The 20257-nt window shown below is 33.6% G+C and overlaps 1 protein-coding gene across 5 annotated transcripts in view; it reads left to right on the plus strand.

Annotated features, from left to right (window-relative positions):
- Window positions 1-20257, plus strand: part of LOC136024863 (uncharacterized) — a 73261-nt gene that overhangs the window by 27342 nt on the left and 25662 nt on the right. For 2 of the 5 annotated variants that reach the window (XM_065700379.1, XM_065700378.1), the window contains exon 2: window positions 16561-16606. In XM_065700379.1, the coding sequence (XP_065556451.1) occupies window positions 16561-16606 (46 nt within the window). Of the gene's footprint in view, window positions 1-4427; window positions 4450-13481; window positions 13608-16560; window positions 16607-20257 lie in introns of those variants that run through there. The other 3 variants (XM_065700382.1, XM_065700381.1, XM_065700380.1) reach the window with 3 other exon arrangements.

A 20257-nucleotide genomic window follows, 5' to 3' on the forward strand; every position in this document is an offset into this window, starting at 1 on the left:
TGTTCGTATTAAGTTTTAATGTTGCTCCTTACTTTCATTTAAAAAAACTTGTTTTTTTATTTAATTTCTGGACGTTTTTTAATTAATGCCTGTTTTGATCTTGGCTCTCCGCACATAAATAATTAAAACAAAATTTGCATGTTAATTAATTGCAATGAATCGGAAAATTTTGAGAAAAAAGGAGCGAGGGAGCAGGCCTAGTTGCCCTCCAGGTTTTTGATTACTTAAAAAAGAACTAGAACTTTTAATTTTTTACAAACGTTTCCATTGATAAAAAATATACGTAACTTACGAATTAACTTACGTAACGAACTTCTATATTCGTATGTTTTTATTGCGTATATGAGGGGGTTCAAACCTCGCCGATACCTCGCTCTTTACACTAAAACTTAGATTTTGTCCCAATTCCTTACGAATGACCTCTGAATCACAAAGGCCGTAAAATAAATAGTTGAAATTACTAAAAACACTTTAGCGTATTTAGCGTAAAGAGTGAGGTACAATGAGGAGGTAAACCCCTCATATGCGTAATAATTTTTGTTCGTTTTAAGTTTTAATGCTGCTTCTTACTTTCGGTACAAAAAACTTTTCATATTTAATTTTTCATTGTTTTTTCAAATAATGCTAGAAAATCCTGCGCCCCCTTCATTGAAATTCTCTTCCCCCATGAGAAATTTCTCAATGGAAATATCCTCCCACGTAACCCTCCCCCCTCAACTCTCCCCCCTAAACCAAAAAATCCCCCTGAAAACGTCTGTACACTTCCTAGTAACCATTACTATATGTAAACACATGTCAATGTTTGTTACTTGCAGCCCCTCCCACGAGGACTGCGGGGGAGTAATTCGTCTCTAAAGACATAGTTATTAGGTTTTTCGACTATGATGAATAAAATGGCTATCTCAGAATTTTGATCCGCTGACTTTTGGGAAAAAATGAGCGTGGGAGGGGGCCTAGGTGCCCCAATTTTTTTGGTCACTTAAAAAGGGCACTAGAACTTTTAATTTCCGTTAGAATGAGCCCTCTCGCGACGTTCTAGAACTAATCAGTCGATACGATCACCCCTGGGAAAAAAAAGAAACAAAAAACAAACAAAAAAACAAATAAACACGCATCCGTGATCTGTCTTCTGGCCAAAAAATGCGAAATTCCACATTTTTGTAGATAGGAGCTTGAAACTTCTACAACAAGATTCTCTGATACGCTGAAACTGATGGTGTGATTTTCGTTAAGATTGTATGAAGGTGTTTCCCCCTATTTTCTAAAATGAGGCAAATTTTCTCAGGCTCGTAACTTTTGATGAGTATAACCGATCTTAATGAAACTTATATATTTAAAATCAGCATTAAAATACAATTCTTTTGATGTAACTATTGGTATCAAATAGAGTTTGAATAGAGTTCAAATAGAGTTTCGGTTACTATTGAGTCGGGTCACTCCTTACTGCAGTTCGTTACCACGAACTGTTTGATAGTGTTTTTTATAAGTTACGCCTCCTCCACATCAGCCACGTTTGAAATAAACATCTGCATGAGGAGTATATGAGACTTATGAATGGAAACTTGCGATAGTGTAGAAAAGAAAAATCACCAACATAAGCTCTCGTCTGGCGACTTTGTTTGACCCAAAACTAATGGATACTTGTCTTTTCAGGGGCTCAATAAACGTATTTTTTTTGGGGGATGTATTTTCCAAAATCTAGGGAGGCTAACTTGTCGTTTTTTCAATGAAAATATCAAAAAAGGCGTTCTTTAAACAAACAACCCCTGAAAAAGGTATTATTAAAAGTCTAGAAGGAAAAAATTATGGAGGAAGGCGTATGTGCCCCTTCTAACCTCCCTGTAATTGACAAAGATGACTCAAATACAGACTTGATTATACTTTTTGTATTTTAACTTAAAATAATTGTTTAAAATAAAACTACTGCTACTACTTACAACCCACTGCAACTCCAAGCCGCCTGAGGCCAAAACAGCTACACACTCTCCTCATCCATCCCAATCTATTCAAAGCCTGCTTCTATACACCATCCCAAGAAATTCCAATTTCCATTAAATCATTCCTTACAACGTCCTCCCATAAAGTTTGAGGACAACCTGCTTTCCATTTTGCCCTAGATGAATGGCCAAAAAGGATGATCTTTGGCGACCGGTCATCTTTCATCAGCAGAACGTGTTCTAGCCATCTCAATGTTTCTTCCATTATAGTCCGAAAAGTGGGAAAGACTCACATTTTCATAGAGCTTATTGTCTAAAATACGGTGAGTCAGAGTGGTACCCGAAAGAAACTGTAGACAATTTCTCTAGAAAACATCTAACAAATCATATACAGAGATATTTTAGCTTTAATCTTATTGTATTAAGTCAATCACACTAAATATCCAATTTTCCACCCTTTTTAACATAGTCACCAGACACTTCACTGTCAGTAGCACTAGTAGTTTTTAATCCCTATCTTCTGAAGTTAAATCGCCGAATATATAACTCCTTGAAAATTGTCATTCCATTTGCATCTCTGTTTATTTTTTTAATGACTAGACAGATTGATTGATATATTTCAAACAAAGAAATATAACACAACTCGTTCAGTAATTAAAATCATTAACCCCTACAAAGGCTCCTAGAAGGACTGGCCTGTAAAGGAGGGAATCATAAAAAAAATCAAACATCTAAATATATAATATTCAAAACATTTGCTAATAATAGTTATGGAAAAAAGACAAAGGAAGAGAAAATACATTTAAGATGATACGGAACTCCACAGACCTCAGACATACTTTACACCAACCTTTTATGACTAATTCCAAAGAGAGCCACCTTTTTATAACTAATTTGAAAGAGAGCCATCCTTTTATATCTAATTCGAAAAAGAGTCACCCTTTTATAACTAATTCCAAAGAGAGCCACCCTTTTATGACTAATTCCAAAGAGAGCCACCCTTTTGTAACTAATTCGAAAGAGAGCCACCCTTTTATAACTGATTCGAAAGAGAGACATCCTTTTATATCTCATTCGAAAGAGATCCACCCTTTTATAACTAATTCCAAAGAGAGCCACCCTTTTATAACTAATTCCATTCTAAAGAGAGTCATCCTTTTATAACTAATTCGAAACAGAGCACCCTTTGGAACTAATTCGAGAGAGAGCTACCCTTTTTTAATAATTCCCAAGAGAGCCACACTTTTATAAATTATTCAAAAGAGATCCACTCTTTTTTAACTAGTTCGAAAGAGAGCCACCCTTTTATAACCAGTATAACTACAAAAAAAAAGAAGAAAAAAAACGACACTTCATCAAAAATAAATCCAAATTAAAGGAAAAAGAAATAATATCATAAATAGAAAAAATATCTCTAACAATTTATCTATCAAAACTAATCCTAAAAAATCAACCACCAGACGGTTGAAGGTTTAGAAAAAAAGAACAAAAAAGAAAAAAAAATCACTCATAGACTTATACCAAAAATGTGTTTATCTTCCGAAGCCCAAGACAATGGCAAGAACTAGAAGATTTCATCACCAATTATAAGTATGCATAAGTGAATTTACCCGCCTATAACCGCACTTTGAACAATACCACATCATATTCCCGTGTGCCTATATTTGAAGTTAGTAATCTGCAGTTGTCAAAATCCATATAGCAAGACAATTGACGAATCGATTTATTATGTGATTTTGATGTATTATTGTGTAGGTTTAGGTTCAAAATAGTCATTAAAGATCAGGAAATCATCGAAGTCTTCAGCTTAAAGCCATAGGCGACAAATATGTATCTCACCAACTTAACTGTTGGTTCGTAGAAATTTTGGCTATACAGCCACAAATTTATCCGTATATGGCTTAACCAAGGCCGTATTCATTGGGGGAGGGGGATCAGGTTTGGGTCTCTCCCTGAAAATTTTATCCAACTCGTTAAAACGTAACAAAAACACAAATAAACAAATTTTTTGTAACCTCCCTCAAAACAAAATCCTTGACACGCCCTTGGGTTTCTTTTTTTGTATTTTTTTTCGGAATAGTGGCATTCCAAGAATTAAGTAAATTAAAAATAAAAATAACAGGTTTTAACATACCTTTTACTCCTACTTGAAGTTTAAACACAATTGCACGTGCACATACCATGTACGACTAGTTTTACAAGTTTTTTTTATTGATGTTTTATGATCTCTATAACAAAATCAAAACTTATTTAAAAAAAAAAATTAATAGCTGGGTTTTTCTTTACACAAACATGGCATATTAGCATTTGTCATTACAGCTCAATTGTTATCAAATATTGTTATCAACATGGGTTTAATAGAACGAAACTATATGTAGCACAGGGCTCGCCACAATCCTATGCTGCACTGATGAACCAGATAAATTCAAAATAAGAGTAATTTTCTTTTATTGAAGTTTAGATTCTTATTGAAGGTTCGAGTTCTTTGGATATAACCTGAAGTTTTCTAAAAGTAAGTAGATTCTATATTTTTTAACTTCTTATAAGGCGTAAGATAGTTTGAAGAAGGGTGCGGGGGCATTAATTAAGGGAATATAGGGGATAGGTTGGTCTTCTACATTTTGAAGAATACATTTTTGTAATTTCGTCAAATATCGATAAAAAAAGCCCACCCATACTATATTTTGAATTTTTTGTATTTTCATTTTAATAAAACCCTTGCTTCTTTTATTTCTGTTAAACGGCACGACGGCCTGGGTAGACCGCAGAACAAAGGCTAGTTAAACAAAAATGTTTAACTTTTACATATTGTAAAATTGTTCTAAAATTGTGTTGGTAAACATTGTTCTAATATAGTTTACCCGACGTATACTTAAAGTAAAAGAAAAGACTACAACAATATTTTACTTTAGTTTCCATTAACAATTTTAGAAAATAGATGGGAGTTAGATGTTGCTTTTTCATATTCCCTACTATTTGGATTGCTATACCCGCAAATAATGGGTATCTTGAAACGTCTAGACTCCTCCCCAGGTGTTTTTGAAACGACAGGGCAATTTTGATGGAAGTCTAGGCATATCTTTAATAAAAAGTCCGTGAGGAGGAAAGAGGGAAACCCCAAATTGAACTGAGTCTTCAGATGTCAAGGAAGGTTTGGCATTGTGTCAGTCTCAGCCAGTTGCCTAACATGCCAACATCCATATTCTTATAGAATGTTCTTGTTTATATAATATACACTCTACTTAGAACACCAGCAAGTAGAAGAATTTTCCCCCCCTCTGAAAAAACTTATGCAGGTGTACATGATAATATGAGTCGTAATTATTTTTGGAAATTATTTCTTAATTACCTTCCAGGATGCTTGCTACTAATCAAGACCATGTCCAGGGGGAAGGTTACAGGGCTCCTCCCCACCCCACCTCCCAATTTTGTCTGACTAGTAAAAACGTAACAAAAATACATGTAAACAAATTTTTGACTTGTTTAAAAAAAAGAAAAATTATGACTGCCTCCCCCGGAAAAAAAATCCTGGATGCACCCTTGCTACGAATAATAGTACTGTCTAGTTACATTTCTTAAACTCGCTTCAGTACATTGCATTTAAAAGAAGCCATCTCTACCGTACAATATACCAAATAAATTTGAACGAAACCCGTCTAAATGGGTTCTTTTTTTCATGGGATTTGATCAATTAAATTGAAAGAAATATTAAAACTGGGCATCCCTCAAATCATATAAATACTTCCTGTATAAACCCCAAGTTTTCATTTACTACCCCTGAAATTAACGTAGCGTAAAATCTACCTTTTCGCGCGAATAAAATGATGAGAAATTGAAATCAAAGATTGTTTTAGGCCAGTTGAGTAATTTAAAGAGTAGCTTCTTAATTATTTTTCTTAGCCTGAAATGGCAATTTTGATAGTTTTTCTTTTAGCCCTGAAATTTATGGTGGTTCATATTGTCCAAATTTATACATTTACCCGAAGTCTGCTCAACTAAATCGAAAGACATAAACAAAGTTGAAATTCAAATTTGGACTGAAATTCAATCAAAGGCTGAACCATTAACTTATTAATACACGGCTCAAATGTTATATGGGTGGGGCTGTAACTGATATTTAAAGATAATTTTATGCTCTTAGCTGATAGAAACAAGTTGACTTGTTTTGATTTTCAATCGAAGAGAATAAAAAAAAAAATACAGATTGAAATAAAAGATCCCTATTAAAAATGGATTCACAACTAGTGGACAATGTAAAAAAAAATCCTCATAGTGAGGAGACTCGTACAAAGGAGGGGGACTTTAGCCCCATGTTTTATTTTACCTATAATTTGCTTGTACTTCTTATGCAATTTGCTTGATTTGCTGTTTTTTAGGTGTTATCCCCTTCCAGCAATACTGTGATATACGAAGTCCCTCTCATCTTAATACCCTAACTTGAATTTCAACAACAATTGCCTGCCTGCATAGAAGGGAGGACTCTCCCTTAAAAATTTCCATGGACTCCCTCTCCATCGAGCAAAATTCTGAGTAACATGTTTACAAATGTCAATTTTCAGGCATAAAAGCACATTTTCCCCCCATGAATTTGTGCATAAAAGCACCCACCCCATGAATTTGTGACACCAAATGTATAAATGTTGACATCCCAAGATATCACGATACGATATACGAGGTTCCATATTCCTCGTGAGTTCGGCTAATAAGTATCTACGAAACTCATGCTGCCTTTTCATAATTAAAGAATGAAACAAAATTTATTGAAGTTGTTAATGCAACTTAATATAATTAAACTATGAAAGCTAATAAATACAACCAATATATAGGGATCTAATTTTTTCAGGGGGGGGGGGTCAACCTTTGCCCCCAAACCCTTCCCTTTGAATGTTTGTCAGATATGGTGTCCATGTTTCTTGGACAATAATTGAATATCTCACCACTGGATTATTGTTCTTGCAGTAAACCATTCTAACTATAATTAGAAGTGTTTCAACCCCACCTAAATGGGTCTCCCCACAGAGCCAAGTAAAAGCTGAAGAGACCTCCGAATCACCTCTCTCACCTAAATATATCTAGAATGTTCAAACTTGCCCAATAATCTAACTTATTGTCCAAATAATTAATCTGTTTTGAATTTTAGAGTTCTATTCCCACCCCCCTTCCAAATTAATTCTCCGTATGCGTCCAAGCATAGCCCATTCATTAAGTTATTAATTTGGGTCTTGAGCAGCTTCCAGTCAATAATATGTTCACTTTACAGATTTTGTTATATTATTATCCTGGGAAACAGGGGAAAGGGCCAACATCAAGGAAACAGTAAGTCAACAAAATAGTTGAGGAATTTATACAATAATTACGTAGTAAAAACAAAATTAGTCACTAGATTATTGCATTTTTGTACCGATCCCCCCTCATCTGAATACCCTAACTAGAATTTGGACAATGATTGCCTACCTACGTAAAAGGGAGATCTCTCCCTAAAAATTTCTAAGAATCTCCCCTCCACCGGTCAAATTTCTGAGTAAAATGTAGTCAAATCTCAGTTTTCAGAAATAAATTTATATTTTTTAAGGATGCGATACTCACCACACGAGCTTATGTCACCCAATGGATAGATGTTGACACTGTCACCCCAAGATAAGCACATGCGTATAACAAGAGCTTTAAAAACTGTCTGTGTCCCCCAAAACCTTGACATTTTTAGTCGCGTAATTCCTAAAAAATCACCGATTTTCAACAATTTTTTTTATAATCCCCCCCAAAGGTTATTCTCGCTCCAAATTGAATGCCTCCGTACGTAACTGACACATAAGCATAAAATTATGCGGCAAAGTGAAAGTTTTCATGAATACACAAATCACCCTTGAAATCCCTAGTGAATTTTAAGACACTCTTCCTTCTGACAACAACCCCTAGAAACAACCTTTGTAAAGTAAGAGCTTAGTAGTAAGATTATTCTAGCACTTGAGTGAAGTTGAAGACAACCTGACGCCTTAACCGAAGTTGAAGGCAACTCCTAGAATAGAAGACTGTTTACTATCCAAGCTTAAATTTAAGAAGAAAATTAAACAAGCAAATAAAATTATTTTAGACAATTAGTAATCTTACTTCGCTAAGTATTCTCTTAGTCTTAACGATTCTCTTTGGCGGATTGGAGAAAATCATCACGTATGATTCTCGTGGTTCTATATTCAAAGGCATTAAAGGCTAGTTAAACACCTCCAAATGAGCATCCATTCATTGGAACCTTTTCAACGTTTTACAATGAAGAATAATTACATTTCAATCTTGAAAAAAAAAATGAATGACCGAAGGAGCTAAAAATTCCAATAAAACATCAAGGACTGTGAAAATGAATCTGATTGTTAAATATATAATTTAAACTTGAACAACAATATTTATTTTTAAACATTAAAAATAATCAGTAATTCAATTTACAACGAAAAGAAGCTCCATATGCAGTTATGCAGTTTTTGGTAGAAGGGGGAATGTAAACTAAAAATAAGAAACATGGGTGGAATACCAGTAAAAAAATAAGCTAAAATCAAGGCTATATCTAGGGTTTTTTTGGAGGGGGGAGGGGATTTACAAAAAGTAACTTCCAAAAACACATAAAAATTATGTTTATATTCATTTTTGTCGCATTTTACGAGTCAGAAAAATATTCCAGGGGGTTCAAACCCCCTATGTCCCCCGGATACGGCCTTGGCTAAAATCATGGCACCAAATACTCTAAGAAAGTGTGGATTTCCTTAGAAGGTTTAGTTTATTTTGGGAACCAACAGCTTGTTAATATTTGAGGTTTTGGGACGAAAGGTGCTGTCAAATTTAGCTAATTAGTTTCACTTATTTATTTTCACTGTTTAACGTGGCAACACTGACGAAAATCTGACGTGGGAACTCCTAGGCCTGTAAACGAGGGGGAGACAAAGATCTTTCTTAGATAAATTGATGATTAGATGATCTTTTGAAATTTGGTTCAATCATCTACCGTTATTAGCACACCAAAAATAGGTGAAAAATACTGAAGAAAGATTCTTAGATCTTCACCCCCTTCATCTACTTGTTTGGTTAAGTTCTAAATTAGACGTAGCTCTTCTCAGAGGGGGATCTAGATCAAAATATTTGGGGATGCCAAATGTGACAGGGACGCCAATGAACAAAATCTTGGAGGGGGCAATTTGACAAATGTGCCAATAATTAACCAAATTGACTATATTATTCCAAGGAAAAGAGTGAAAAAAAAAGAAAAAAACTAGGAAAGAGGGTGCTATAAAAATCTTTGGGGGCCCGGGTCTCCCCTGGATCCGCCAGTGGCTCTTCTATTCTGGAATAAAATTCATTAACGCCTTGGGTTTCGTAAGATGAAAACACACACAAAATGTGTTACTTTTGCTATTAGCACAGCCAACTATTATGGACTACCTCCAGAGCCATAACCTAGGTGTGCCACTGATTGTAGTTCTCTGGTGGATATGGCTGTACACCCCCTTGTATTTATTGCTGATTTACTGTATTTGCTTTTCAGTTTTCATGTTTGTACTACACGAAATTTGTTTATTTAAGTTCAATTTTGTTTTATATTCCTCTTTAATCTTTATTAGATTTATCGACTAAAACCTGGAGTCTGAAATACGTTTGAGTTCTTAGTTCGATTAACTTTTTTCCTAGAAGTGGGACGGCAACATATTTCTTGCGTAACATTAGTGGAAAAGTTTGAAGAATATGCGTAAAAATACTTTTATAGATAACAATTTACGCGCGGGTGATGTAATTTAATTTGTATATTTGAACGTCACTAGTGTGGAGAAATCGGCTACCTAAAAACAAAACAGACTGAAGTCCCATCGTTTTGAATTGTATATGCCAAGTTTTCACCGATCTAGCTGTTTAATATCAATATATAGTTCTAGGAATATATATATATATATATATATATATATATATATATATATATATATATATATATATATATATATATATATATATATATGAATGAGTGAATGGACGTAATTAATAGATGGAGCACAAAAAAGAAAGCAAATAAAAGCACAAGAAAGCACAAGACAATATATATATATATATATATATATATATATATATATATATATATATATATATATATATATATATATATATATATATATATATATATATATATACTAGCTGTTGGGGTGGCCCCCCGCGCGCGTGAGTCGTTACGCGCCATATTTTCTTTTTAGTTTTTTTGTAGTTTTTACCTTTTTTAGTTTTTTTCTTCTTTTGTATTAATGCTAAAGCCAAGGTTCAAACCTGGAGCCTCTCGGACCTAGAACCTGAAACGCAACGCTTTACCAGCTCAGCTACTTCGGCTTGAATACATTCGTTTTGAGCAGCTTCCTCGGGTGTTGCCATTGTAGGTTCTTCAGTCATTTTACAATTAGAAATTTCTCTTTCAACGGTCTTTTACAATTAAAAATTTGTCTTTGAACGATATTCTTAAATACCTGTGTCCTGGTCGTCATTTATATTCCCTGTGTCCCGGTCGTCATTTGTGTCCCGGTATCCCAGTCTGTAATTTCTCTTTGAGTGTCCCGGTCGTTATTTATATTCCCTCTGTCCCGGTCGTCATTTGTGTCCCGGTCTGTAATTTCTCTTTGAGTGTTTTTTCTTTTTAGTATTTTTTAGTTTTTTACATTTTTTCTTTTTTCAGTTTTCTTTTTCTTCCTTATTTTTCAGCTTCACTATGAAACACATATCGCCGAACCTTTGTTTTTTTAACTAAAATCTGGTAGGCATTGATGACCTTATCCAAGTCAAAATCCCAAACCCAATCATCATCGTTATCATTTTCAGTTTTGATATGTTTTGACTCTCGCTGTCCAGGTGGATCTTCATCTAACTGCGCGGTTTTACGTTCTTTAGCCTCAAGCCTGTTTCCTTGCTGTTCTTTTGATTCCTCGGCACGCTTTCTTTTCTGACTTTCTCTATCAGCAGCAAGTTTTTTGGCATAGACTCTTTGAGCATCTTCATCGGCTTTTGCCATTGTAAGTTCATCAGTCATTTTAAACTTAAACATTAATAGATTTCTACGTGAACATATATGTCTTAAATATCTTTAATGACGTCACCGTCATAGCAAAAATGACGACAACTAACTTCATGACGTCAGTCGACACAGAAAAATGACGTCACCTGACAGACAGACACACAGACAGACAACTTATTTATATATATATATATATATATATATATATATATATATATATATATATATATATATATGACGTCATAATGCTCAATCCTTATAATGACGTCAGTCGACAAACACAGTCGACAGTCGACAAACATGACGTGAGTCGACACACAAACATGACGTCAGTCAACACACACACAAACAAACAACTTATATATATATATATATATATATATATATATATATATATATATATATATATATATATATAGTTTTCTTTGAGGGGGAGGGGAACTATTTAGGACTATGTTCTGATGAAAATAATTCTTTTTATATTCTCACTAAATCGGCACTTTTTTTAAATGGGGAGGAACGTGGTGATATTTTTGAAGTAGAGGGTATTTCAGGCATAAAGGCAATATCCTCTGTGGGATGGAGGGGTAGGAATAGTTCGAAAAAAAGGCTTAAAGTGACAAAAGTTTGAAACTCAAGGCAAGGTTTTTAAATTCCTGAGTTTTTGGCTTGGTAGGGGACAGAGGCTATAATTGCGTATATACCGAGGATTTCTGTACTAGGCATTTCGTAGTAAAAAATAAGTTTTGTCCTTGAACTGAATAGTTGACATTCCTCTACTTGCGTGGTGTACGAGTAAGGACCACAACATAGCGGTTTTGACTTGGCAATTTTATTGGTAAATACATTTGCTCAAATAACCATGTAATTCTTCATCGTGTGTGTTTGACTTATATGGAAGTGTGAAGCTGTCCTCAAAACCAATGCCAATCAAAACACTTTCTGTTAGATAGTTTTTAGTTTCTACTTAGGCACGCTATTTAATATTAAAAAAAGAAAGAAAAAGTGTGAACAGAAGATAATATTTTGACTATGATATGTTTTACTATATTTTTATATAAATATTATATTAATTGCTATTATTATATTAATACTATTATATAATTACTTCTATATCATATTAATACTATTTTATATTATGCTACATTTAATATTATACTATATTTAGACTAGATATATTAGACTATATTTAGACCTTGACAGTTAAGGGTATAGGTTTCTCAAGTTGAATCATCCCTAGAATGATACCAGAAGTAGTCAATCAATCTTTCACGATGCTCTTTCCAATGGGAAACATGCCTGCTTTCCTGCCAAGAGTATAGAATGTGTTTACCTCTACTTTGTGGTACCATAATTGTTGATTTAGTTTATTGTTTAATATGGTGTTCTTTTTTATAATTTAGTTTCTTAAAAATATATTCGAAACAGCTTCTTATGGGAAAGATTTATTCGGTTTTCGATCCTCCTGCAAAATTAGAAAAATTAGGAAAGCTTGGTTATATTTTGTAAAGGATAAAAAGGATAAAGGTCTTCCAGAGCCATTGAGGGGCTTAGGGTGTCAAACCGACATTTCAGCCAAACCGAGAAAAAAAATTTTTTTCTATCAATGGTGAGTTTTACTTTGTGACACATAAGAGTTAAAAATTATGGAGTTCATTTTTTAAACTGCAATGTTTCATATGAATACATCTGTTTTGTTTTTTCTCATTACAAGTTTAAGTCAATGATGGACTAATCAAAGCGAGTGATCCTATGCTTATGCATACCCTATTCTCCTACCAGCCTCTGCACATCTACCACACTCTTTGCATACCCATCCCCTAAACATCCAGGTCTAGCATTTCAAAGTAGAAATTCTGGGTACCCGCACCTAGGGTGCAGGTATCGAGACAGCGGGTAATATATATATATATATATATATATATATATATATATATATATATATATATATATATATATATATATATATATATATATATATATATATATATATATATATATATATATATATATATATATATATATATATATATGCTATCGGGCTGTGGGTAATGTATAAATCAGGACTACAAGGTACTAACTCCTTAATCTTTTTCTTAAATGCCGCCTCGTCTATTATTCTGTATTATTGTTTCGGAGTTAGTACTTTGGCTTTGCTTTTATTTCTAACATACTGTAAGGAAAAAGAAAACGAGCCCAAAAAACTTGATTCGTTACTATTTATAAAATGTTTTTGCGGGAACGCAAATAAAATCATCAAATAAGAGACCCATGTTATTATATCTGGTCGACGATTGATTAAAACAATCAATATCATTTTTGTTGAAACTCAAAGTCATCTTAAATCAAAGAGTCCATAGGTTTTTTAATTACATAAAAACAAAATTCCTTCCTAAGAAAAAAAGATTGAAAAAATCGGTTCTCTTGGCGGTCAGCGATACGATATTAAATTAATATTCTTATCTCGAAGAAAATTGTTGATAAAAAGTCCAATAATGAGCCTAAAAAAGTACTTACTCTCTAGTTTTGAAGTAGTTATAAAAGGCTTTCTCCGTATTCAGTTTTGTGACTGAGATGCTTTCTCGAATTTTTTGGGATGTAAATGCTGATTAGGCATGTAAATTAATTATTTGCTTTTATTTGTAAGTTCTTAGAAAACTTTATTTTTAGAACTTTAGCTTTTCAGTTTGTTTACCCAAGAATGTTCAGCTTCGGGACTGAGACGCTTTTTGAGATTTTTGGGATCTAAATGCTGATTAGGCATTTAAAATGATTATTTTATTTTATTTGGAAACTCTTAGAAAATTTTATCTTGTAGAACGTTGATGAAATAATTATTTGCTTTTATTTGTAAGTTCTTAAAACTTTGATTTAAAAAATATTAGCTTTTCAGTTTATCTACCCAAAACGCTCAGTTTTGGGATTTACGCTTTCTCAGATTTTTTGGGATCTAAGTTCCAAACACATTATTAATTATAAGTTAATCATGATCTTATTACACAATTAATTACATACACAAATTAATTATATGACCTTATTCGTAATTTATTTGAAATCAAAATCTTTCAGAACGTTTTTAGTTTTCTTAAAAAAATCGAATTAGAACATAAATGCTGAATAGCTCTTTAAAATGTTGCTTTTTTAGAACGTTGGATTTTCAGTCTTTCCACCCAAAAACAGTCAGTTTTGTGACTAAGACGCAATCTCAATTATTTGGTGATGTAAATTCTGACTAGGCATGTAAATTTATTATATGGTCTTATTGGTAAGTTCTTAGAAAGCAATAATTTTTGGAACTTTACTTTTTTTATTTTTATCAAAAAAATGAAATTGTAACGTAAAATCTGGTTAGACATGCATGTCAGATATTTGTTTTTATCTGTAAGCTCTTAAAAACACGGCCATTTTAGAACCTCGCCTTTTCAGTTTGTCCACTAAAAACGTTCAGTTTCTGGATCGAGGCACATTCTCAATTATTTTGAGATGTAAATTTTGACAAGGCACGTGAATTAATTATATATATTATTTGTAAGTCCTCAGAAACCAATATTTTTTAGAACACAAGCCATTTGGCTTTTTTGGAGCAAAATCCGCCTAAAAGATTCTTTTTTAAAACAAATAGTTCAGTACTTGACAAATACTCCATGTAACATTCAGAATTAGACGACAGTCGTTAAGGACTGGAAAAAAGAGTTTTTTTTTTATATTCTTTTATTGCCTTTGGAAATAGGTTTCATGTACCCTAAAAAAAGACTTTCTATAGTTAAACCACCTTCCTCTCCTATAAATGGTGTGATACCCCCTCCCCTTCGAATATAAATTATCTATACTACCCGAGACTTTAAGCACTTGAAAAAAGACAGCGGCTTTCATTTAACAAAACTCTAAATTAAAATAGACATGATGCTTTCAAAGCTTGATCTAACTATTTAGTTATCCTCTCACCGTTGCTTGGAGAGAACACATGCTAATTTAGTGTTTGTTAGGCTCGTTTTGTCTGTACTTTATCCTTGCGTTTTATCCGTTTATCTAATACTCTTTGTCTACTTTTGTGCACTGAGGACGGTTGAGCGGATGGTTTGGCCGGAATATCTGCATATTTATTCTGGGAACATCCTCGTCTTTTTCTCCACAATTTTTCTTATAAATGAGCTTGGAAATTATTTATAATTTGGTAATCGGCTCTATTTTTGTCAGCATTAGTCTTAAATCACCGTTTTCTCATTTGTATTTTCTGTAATACACGTGGAGTAACTGCCCCCCCCCTGAATAGCTCCAGCACCTATTTTTAGAATCACTGTAACATCGATCTCCTGATTTGTAACAGTTTTTGTAAATTTTAATCACTTCTTTGCACTTTTTGACTTGTTCTTATCATAAACGTATTTCAATCCCTTTTTTGATTTAAATACTTCACATTTATTAGTAAATTTCAATATTCGAAAGAAGTAAGAAATGTGCTTTTGTGTTAATTTATAAAACAAATTTTAGGTTACTATGATTTTGGTGCAGATGTGGTAAAATATATTGCAACATGAGTGGCTCATTTGCCGAATCAATTAACTCAAAGAAGAAAACAACAGGAAAAAATACGAGCGGTCTGTTGCCAAATTAATTAACCCCGTGACACATCCACAAGGGAATGTGGCAGAGGGAATGCACTGCAAATTTTTGATTTTTCTAATTATTTGCTGAAAAAGATGTATAGGATGCACAAGGCCATATCCTGAATTTTTGTTCGGGAAGGGGGTGGGGTTATAAAACCTTACAAAGGAAAGAGAAAGTTGTTTATATGTATTTTTGTTGTTCATATACGAGCCGGACAAAAATTCAAGGCAGGAGGGTTTAAACCGGGTACCTCCCTGCCCCCGCGGAAACGACCCCGTGTATTATTGGTAAAATGCACTGGAATGGGAGTAGTTCATTCGCCAAATTAATTAAATCTATGCTCACAAACAACAGGGAAATATGGCAAGGAGAATGCAATATAGGTAGTGATTCTAATACTCCAATTATTTAGTGAAAAAATATATAAATAAGGTAAAATTAAAGGATGCGGCATTAGACTTTACAGTCCCTACCCGTGGTGCTGATCTCTGTTTCATGGTTCTTCATCCAGGATGCGCAATGGGGGCTGTGGGCCAGCCATCTTGTGCGCAAGGAAAGTATGGCTGGCATTCGTACGCCTGTTTGCCTTCCCTTATTTCACCAGGTACCCATTTAGGGCTAGCTCAACTCTTGCTGACATTACAGAGTCCCGCCAATGACCCTCGTTCCAAACCAAATAACCAGCGACACCAGGACTCGAACCCCTGTTCTCATGGACAAAGGATATTAAGTCAAAAAATGAATAGGATATTTATTATGCCATGTTTATAAAAAAAAAAACTGCCATGGAAGTCGTATATTTAACAATATAATTCCAAGAAACAGAGAGAAGTGTGGCAAATATAGTGCATTGCTGTTTTATCTTCCATTTCTTAGTTTTTTCTTCACATTAGTCAATATTTTATTATTCGATTTTCCTAAATTTCAATTTACTGAATTTCTCTGTTATTTATATGGTTCCTTCATCAATTCATTTTTCTTTTTTAGGTTCCCTATATTTGCCGTCCTAGCGGAAATACTGTTGATTCTGATGGTAAGTTTGCATCACCTATGTTGAACTACAAATAAAAAACAAAAAGTCTACGAGTAAGCTATAGATGTTACTAAGGACTCTGTGACTGTACGGCTAATGCAAAGCCATATCAAAAGGAGAGGGGTTGACTCCCCCTCCTGAAATGTTTGTCTGTCTCGTAAAACCTAACAAAAATGCAAATAAAACTTTTTGATGCTTTTTTGAAAAAAAATTCGAACTCCCTCCGCTCACCCCCCACCCCAGAATACGGTCCTTAGAGAATTTCCTATGTTAAGGAATTACGTTTTTCTGCGTTAAGCATAGCCTTTCATCCTAGGGTAACGTAAAAATTCATAAAAAAATGATTGTAATCGTCTAAAATCAGCATAATCATCAGCAAGGCCATATCCAGGGAGGTTAGGGGATTGACCTCCCCCTAGGAATGCTTGTCTGACTCGTGGAAACGTAACTAAAATGGATATAAAAAAACTATGTTTTTTTGTGTACTTAAAGGTTAATGTATTGGTTGTTCTAGAGAATTTGGCTGGGGTAATTCAAAATATGTTATGTGACACTTTTGTAAAAATTATGTTTATTTTTCCACCTGCTCAAAGAAAGCAAGTTGTATCAATTGACCTTTTCTGTTTTAAAATTTATATTCTGTTCTAAATGATTCTTTTTTTTAAATGTACTAAATAATCTTTTCTCTAATACAGAGATAGTTGGCAGATAATTCAGCAAAGTAACTTTCTTCTTTTTGTTCTTTTATTCATATCTCAAGTTATTTAGAAGCTACAGTATCTTTTTTATGTACTAAATCATCTTTTTGAATACAGAGATAATTGGTAGTTGGTCGATAGTTTGTACATAGCTCAGCAAAGTAACATCCTTTTTTTTGTTCTATTTCATTCAGTTACTTAGTTACTTAGTTACTAAGTTACTTAGAAGTTACTGTTTGTTTTTTTTTCAAAAATGACCTGAATCCGCTTTTCTAAGATACAGAAATATTTGGTAGTTGATCGATACTTGGTAGCTTTTGATATCAGAAGTGATTTTGTTAGATTTTCAAGGCTTAATAAATAACGGTACTTAATAATAATAAAAAAATTGACATCTTTTCCTGTTACTCTGCTTTGAAATTTATATTTTGTAACTTGGTCCCTTTTGAATTGCCGCTCAGATTTTGATAATGTTATTGTTTTCAAATTTCACCGTTTCATATATCTTTGACCAGGATGTGGACTCTTTTTGAGTCACGGGAAATCAATTGATTCTCTTTAGATCCCTTTGACTGTTAACTATACTATTATTATTCTGATGACTAATCATCCGTCTTCTTATGTAAGTCTTTGAGAATATGCTGGCAAATTGAATGTTTTCCTATAAAGTCTTTGTTTTTTATATCTTTTTCTTTTTCTAACCTACTCGTTGAAACTGCATTTCCTAAAAGTTTCTTAGTTAATTTTTTTTATGTGAATTTCATTTTAGAACAAAAGTACTTGAAGAGGCTGGTTATGTCAGCGCCATCTCTCTTTTAGTGATCAGCCTGGAATGGAATATGTAGGTTTTTGAGGGTTTCGAAATGAATTAGGAAATTTCGCTTTAAAAACAGTCTCTAGTTTTATTGCGAATGAGATTGTTTTAGAAAAGGAGCTATAACAAACAAATGCAACCTGACATAGGCTCTAGAACAGTGGTTACCAACTGATTTCGGGCAATACCCCACTTACGCATTTATAAAATCCTAAGCCCCCCCCCCGTCCGTGATGCGTGAATTTTGTTGTTTAAAATTTTACATGTATTAACCTAAGGAACCTTAAAAGGCCACTAACTAGTTTTATAAGGTTGCCATCAAGGCATATTCCATGTTAATGAAAAATAATATCTGTATAAAACACCTTTATACAATGTTTGGGGTTGCTGCAATGCTATCATGCATCTTTTTTACCCTTTAAATGCATATGAATGTGACGTCATAGACATAATTTTATTTTTTCCATAATTAAGGCTCTAACATTTAGTCAGCCAAAAAATACAAGTCCTGTCCATGCCCCTACAAAATATTACCATGCCCCACCGGTGAGGCCTGCACCCCACATTGAAAATCACGGCTCTAGAATATTTTATCTAGAAGATTATGTCATCCAAAGAAGACCATGACAGGACAAAAGTAAATTGTCTAGGTTTTTCATTGAATACTCAAGTATTTGATACAAATTATAATAATACGCCAATAATTATAGAAATTTAAAGACACTGTAAAGAAAACAAAAATGAAAGGAAAAATAAAGGATAGTAAAAGACTTTTATTACTACTTCCAACACCTCACTTCAGTGCAAAGGCCTCTGGTACCAACACAGTTGTGCACACTCCTCCTCCACACTAACCTAGTCAAAGCTCTACTGTTCATCTCCTCCCGTGAAATTCCAGTATCCCTTGAATTCTTCTTGGTCAGGCACATATTCAGATTTTTTCAGGGAGGGGCAACAATAAGAACAAATATAATTTTATAATTTGAATAACAAGTGGCCAGAAATTCAAGAAACTTTAGCTTGTTTTTGGGGGATCAGCCCCTTAGCTCCCTTCTTGTGAACATACATATTCCTTGCAACTTCTTCCCATTTCATTCAGGGACAACCTGCTTTTTGTGTGGCCCTGGATAGATCCCTAATAAGATGTCTCTTTTAATGCCTACTTAGCAATAATGAATAAATTGACAATTTTCTAAGCCTTAGAAAAAAAATCTTTTTCTAAGGCTGATAGTGGTTTGCTTAAAAAAAAACAATTAGAAGATTATACAAAAATAGTAATAAAATGAGGAAAGTAACAAAACAAAAAGGGACAGCCAAGCATTGGGCAACTAAACAAACAGAGCCGGCTGTTTCAATGTTATAAATCATTTTTCTCAAACAATAGAAATGAAATTCCATTTTAATGACCAGTCGTAAAATTTTCGGCGACCGGTCAGAAATTTAGCGATTTTTGCCAAGTATGTAGTATAACTAGTGGAGATATTTATGGAGAATTGCGCAAATTGCAATGCTTCAAAAATGGGTTTAATAAGAAAATTTAATTTTATGATTTAACTTCCACGTAAATTTTCAAAACTTAAACCTTTTCTGTTTAAAAGAAGAAAATTAACCTATTCAGGGGAAAGAAATATTTGATGTACCCGGTGTAAAAGAAATTTTAGCTGTGTGCTATATAGCTAATCTCTACAATGTAAAGCAGGGATACGAGGAGAGGGGCAATTGGTTTTAGCCCAGTCATCCCTCTTCCCCTAAATTCTAGAATTTGCGGTTTCTCCCATATGTTTCTATGCTTCTTTATGTATATAGTCTGGTCATTAATATAATTATGTATATAGACTAGTCATGGGATTGTTTTGAGGCAATTGGCTTTCCAACTCCTCCTCACAATTCTCAAGATTGGCACATCCCCACTTCATTTCCTATGTCATTTATCTATATAATCTGGATCTTTGTTTTGATTCTTACAATCCCCTCCCCCTTCCTGAAAAGCAGCATCTCAATACTTGTTGGGAGCACAGGCGTCGGTTTTGTACTGAATTACAAGTACACGCTGTGTCTAGGCAATGCTAAAAATGCTTTTTTTTGCTCGAATAAATTTCCTTTTTAGTACTACTGAAATTAAATAGAGATTTACTGGTA

The sequence above is a fragment of the Artemia franciscana genome, chromosome 3 (genome assembly GCF_032884065.1).
Source record: "Artemia franciscana chromosome 3, ASM3288406v1, whole genome shotgun sequence".
In the NCBI taxonomy this organism is placed as follows: domain Eukaryota; kingdom Metazoa; phylum Arthropoda; class Branchiopoda; order Anostraca; family Artemiidae; genus Artemia; species Artemia franciscana.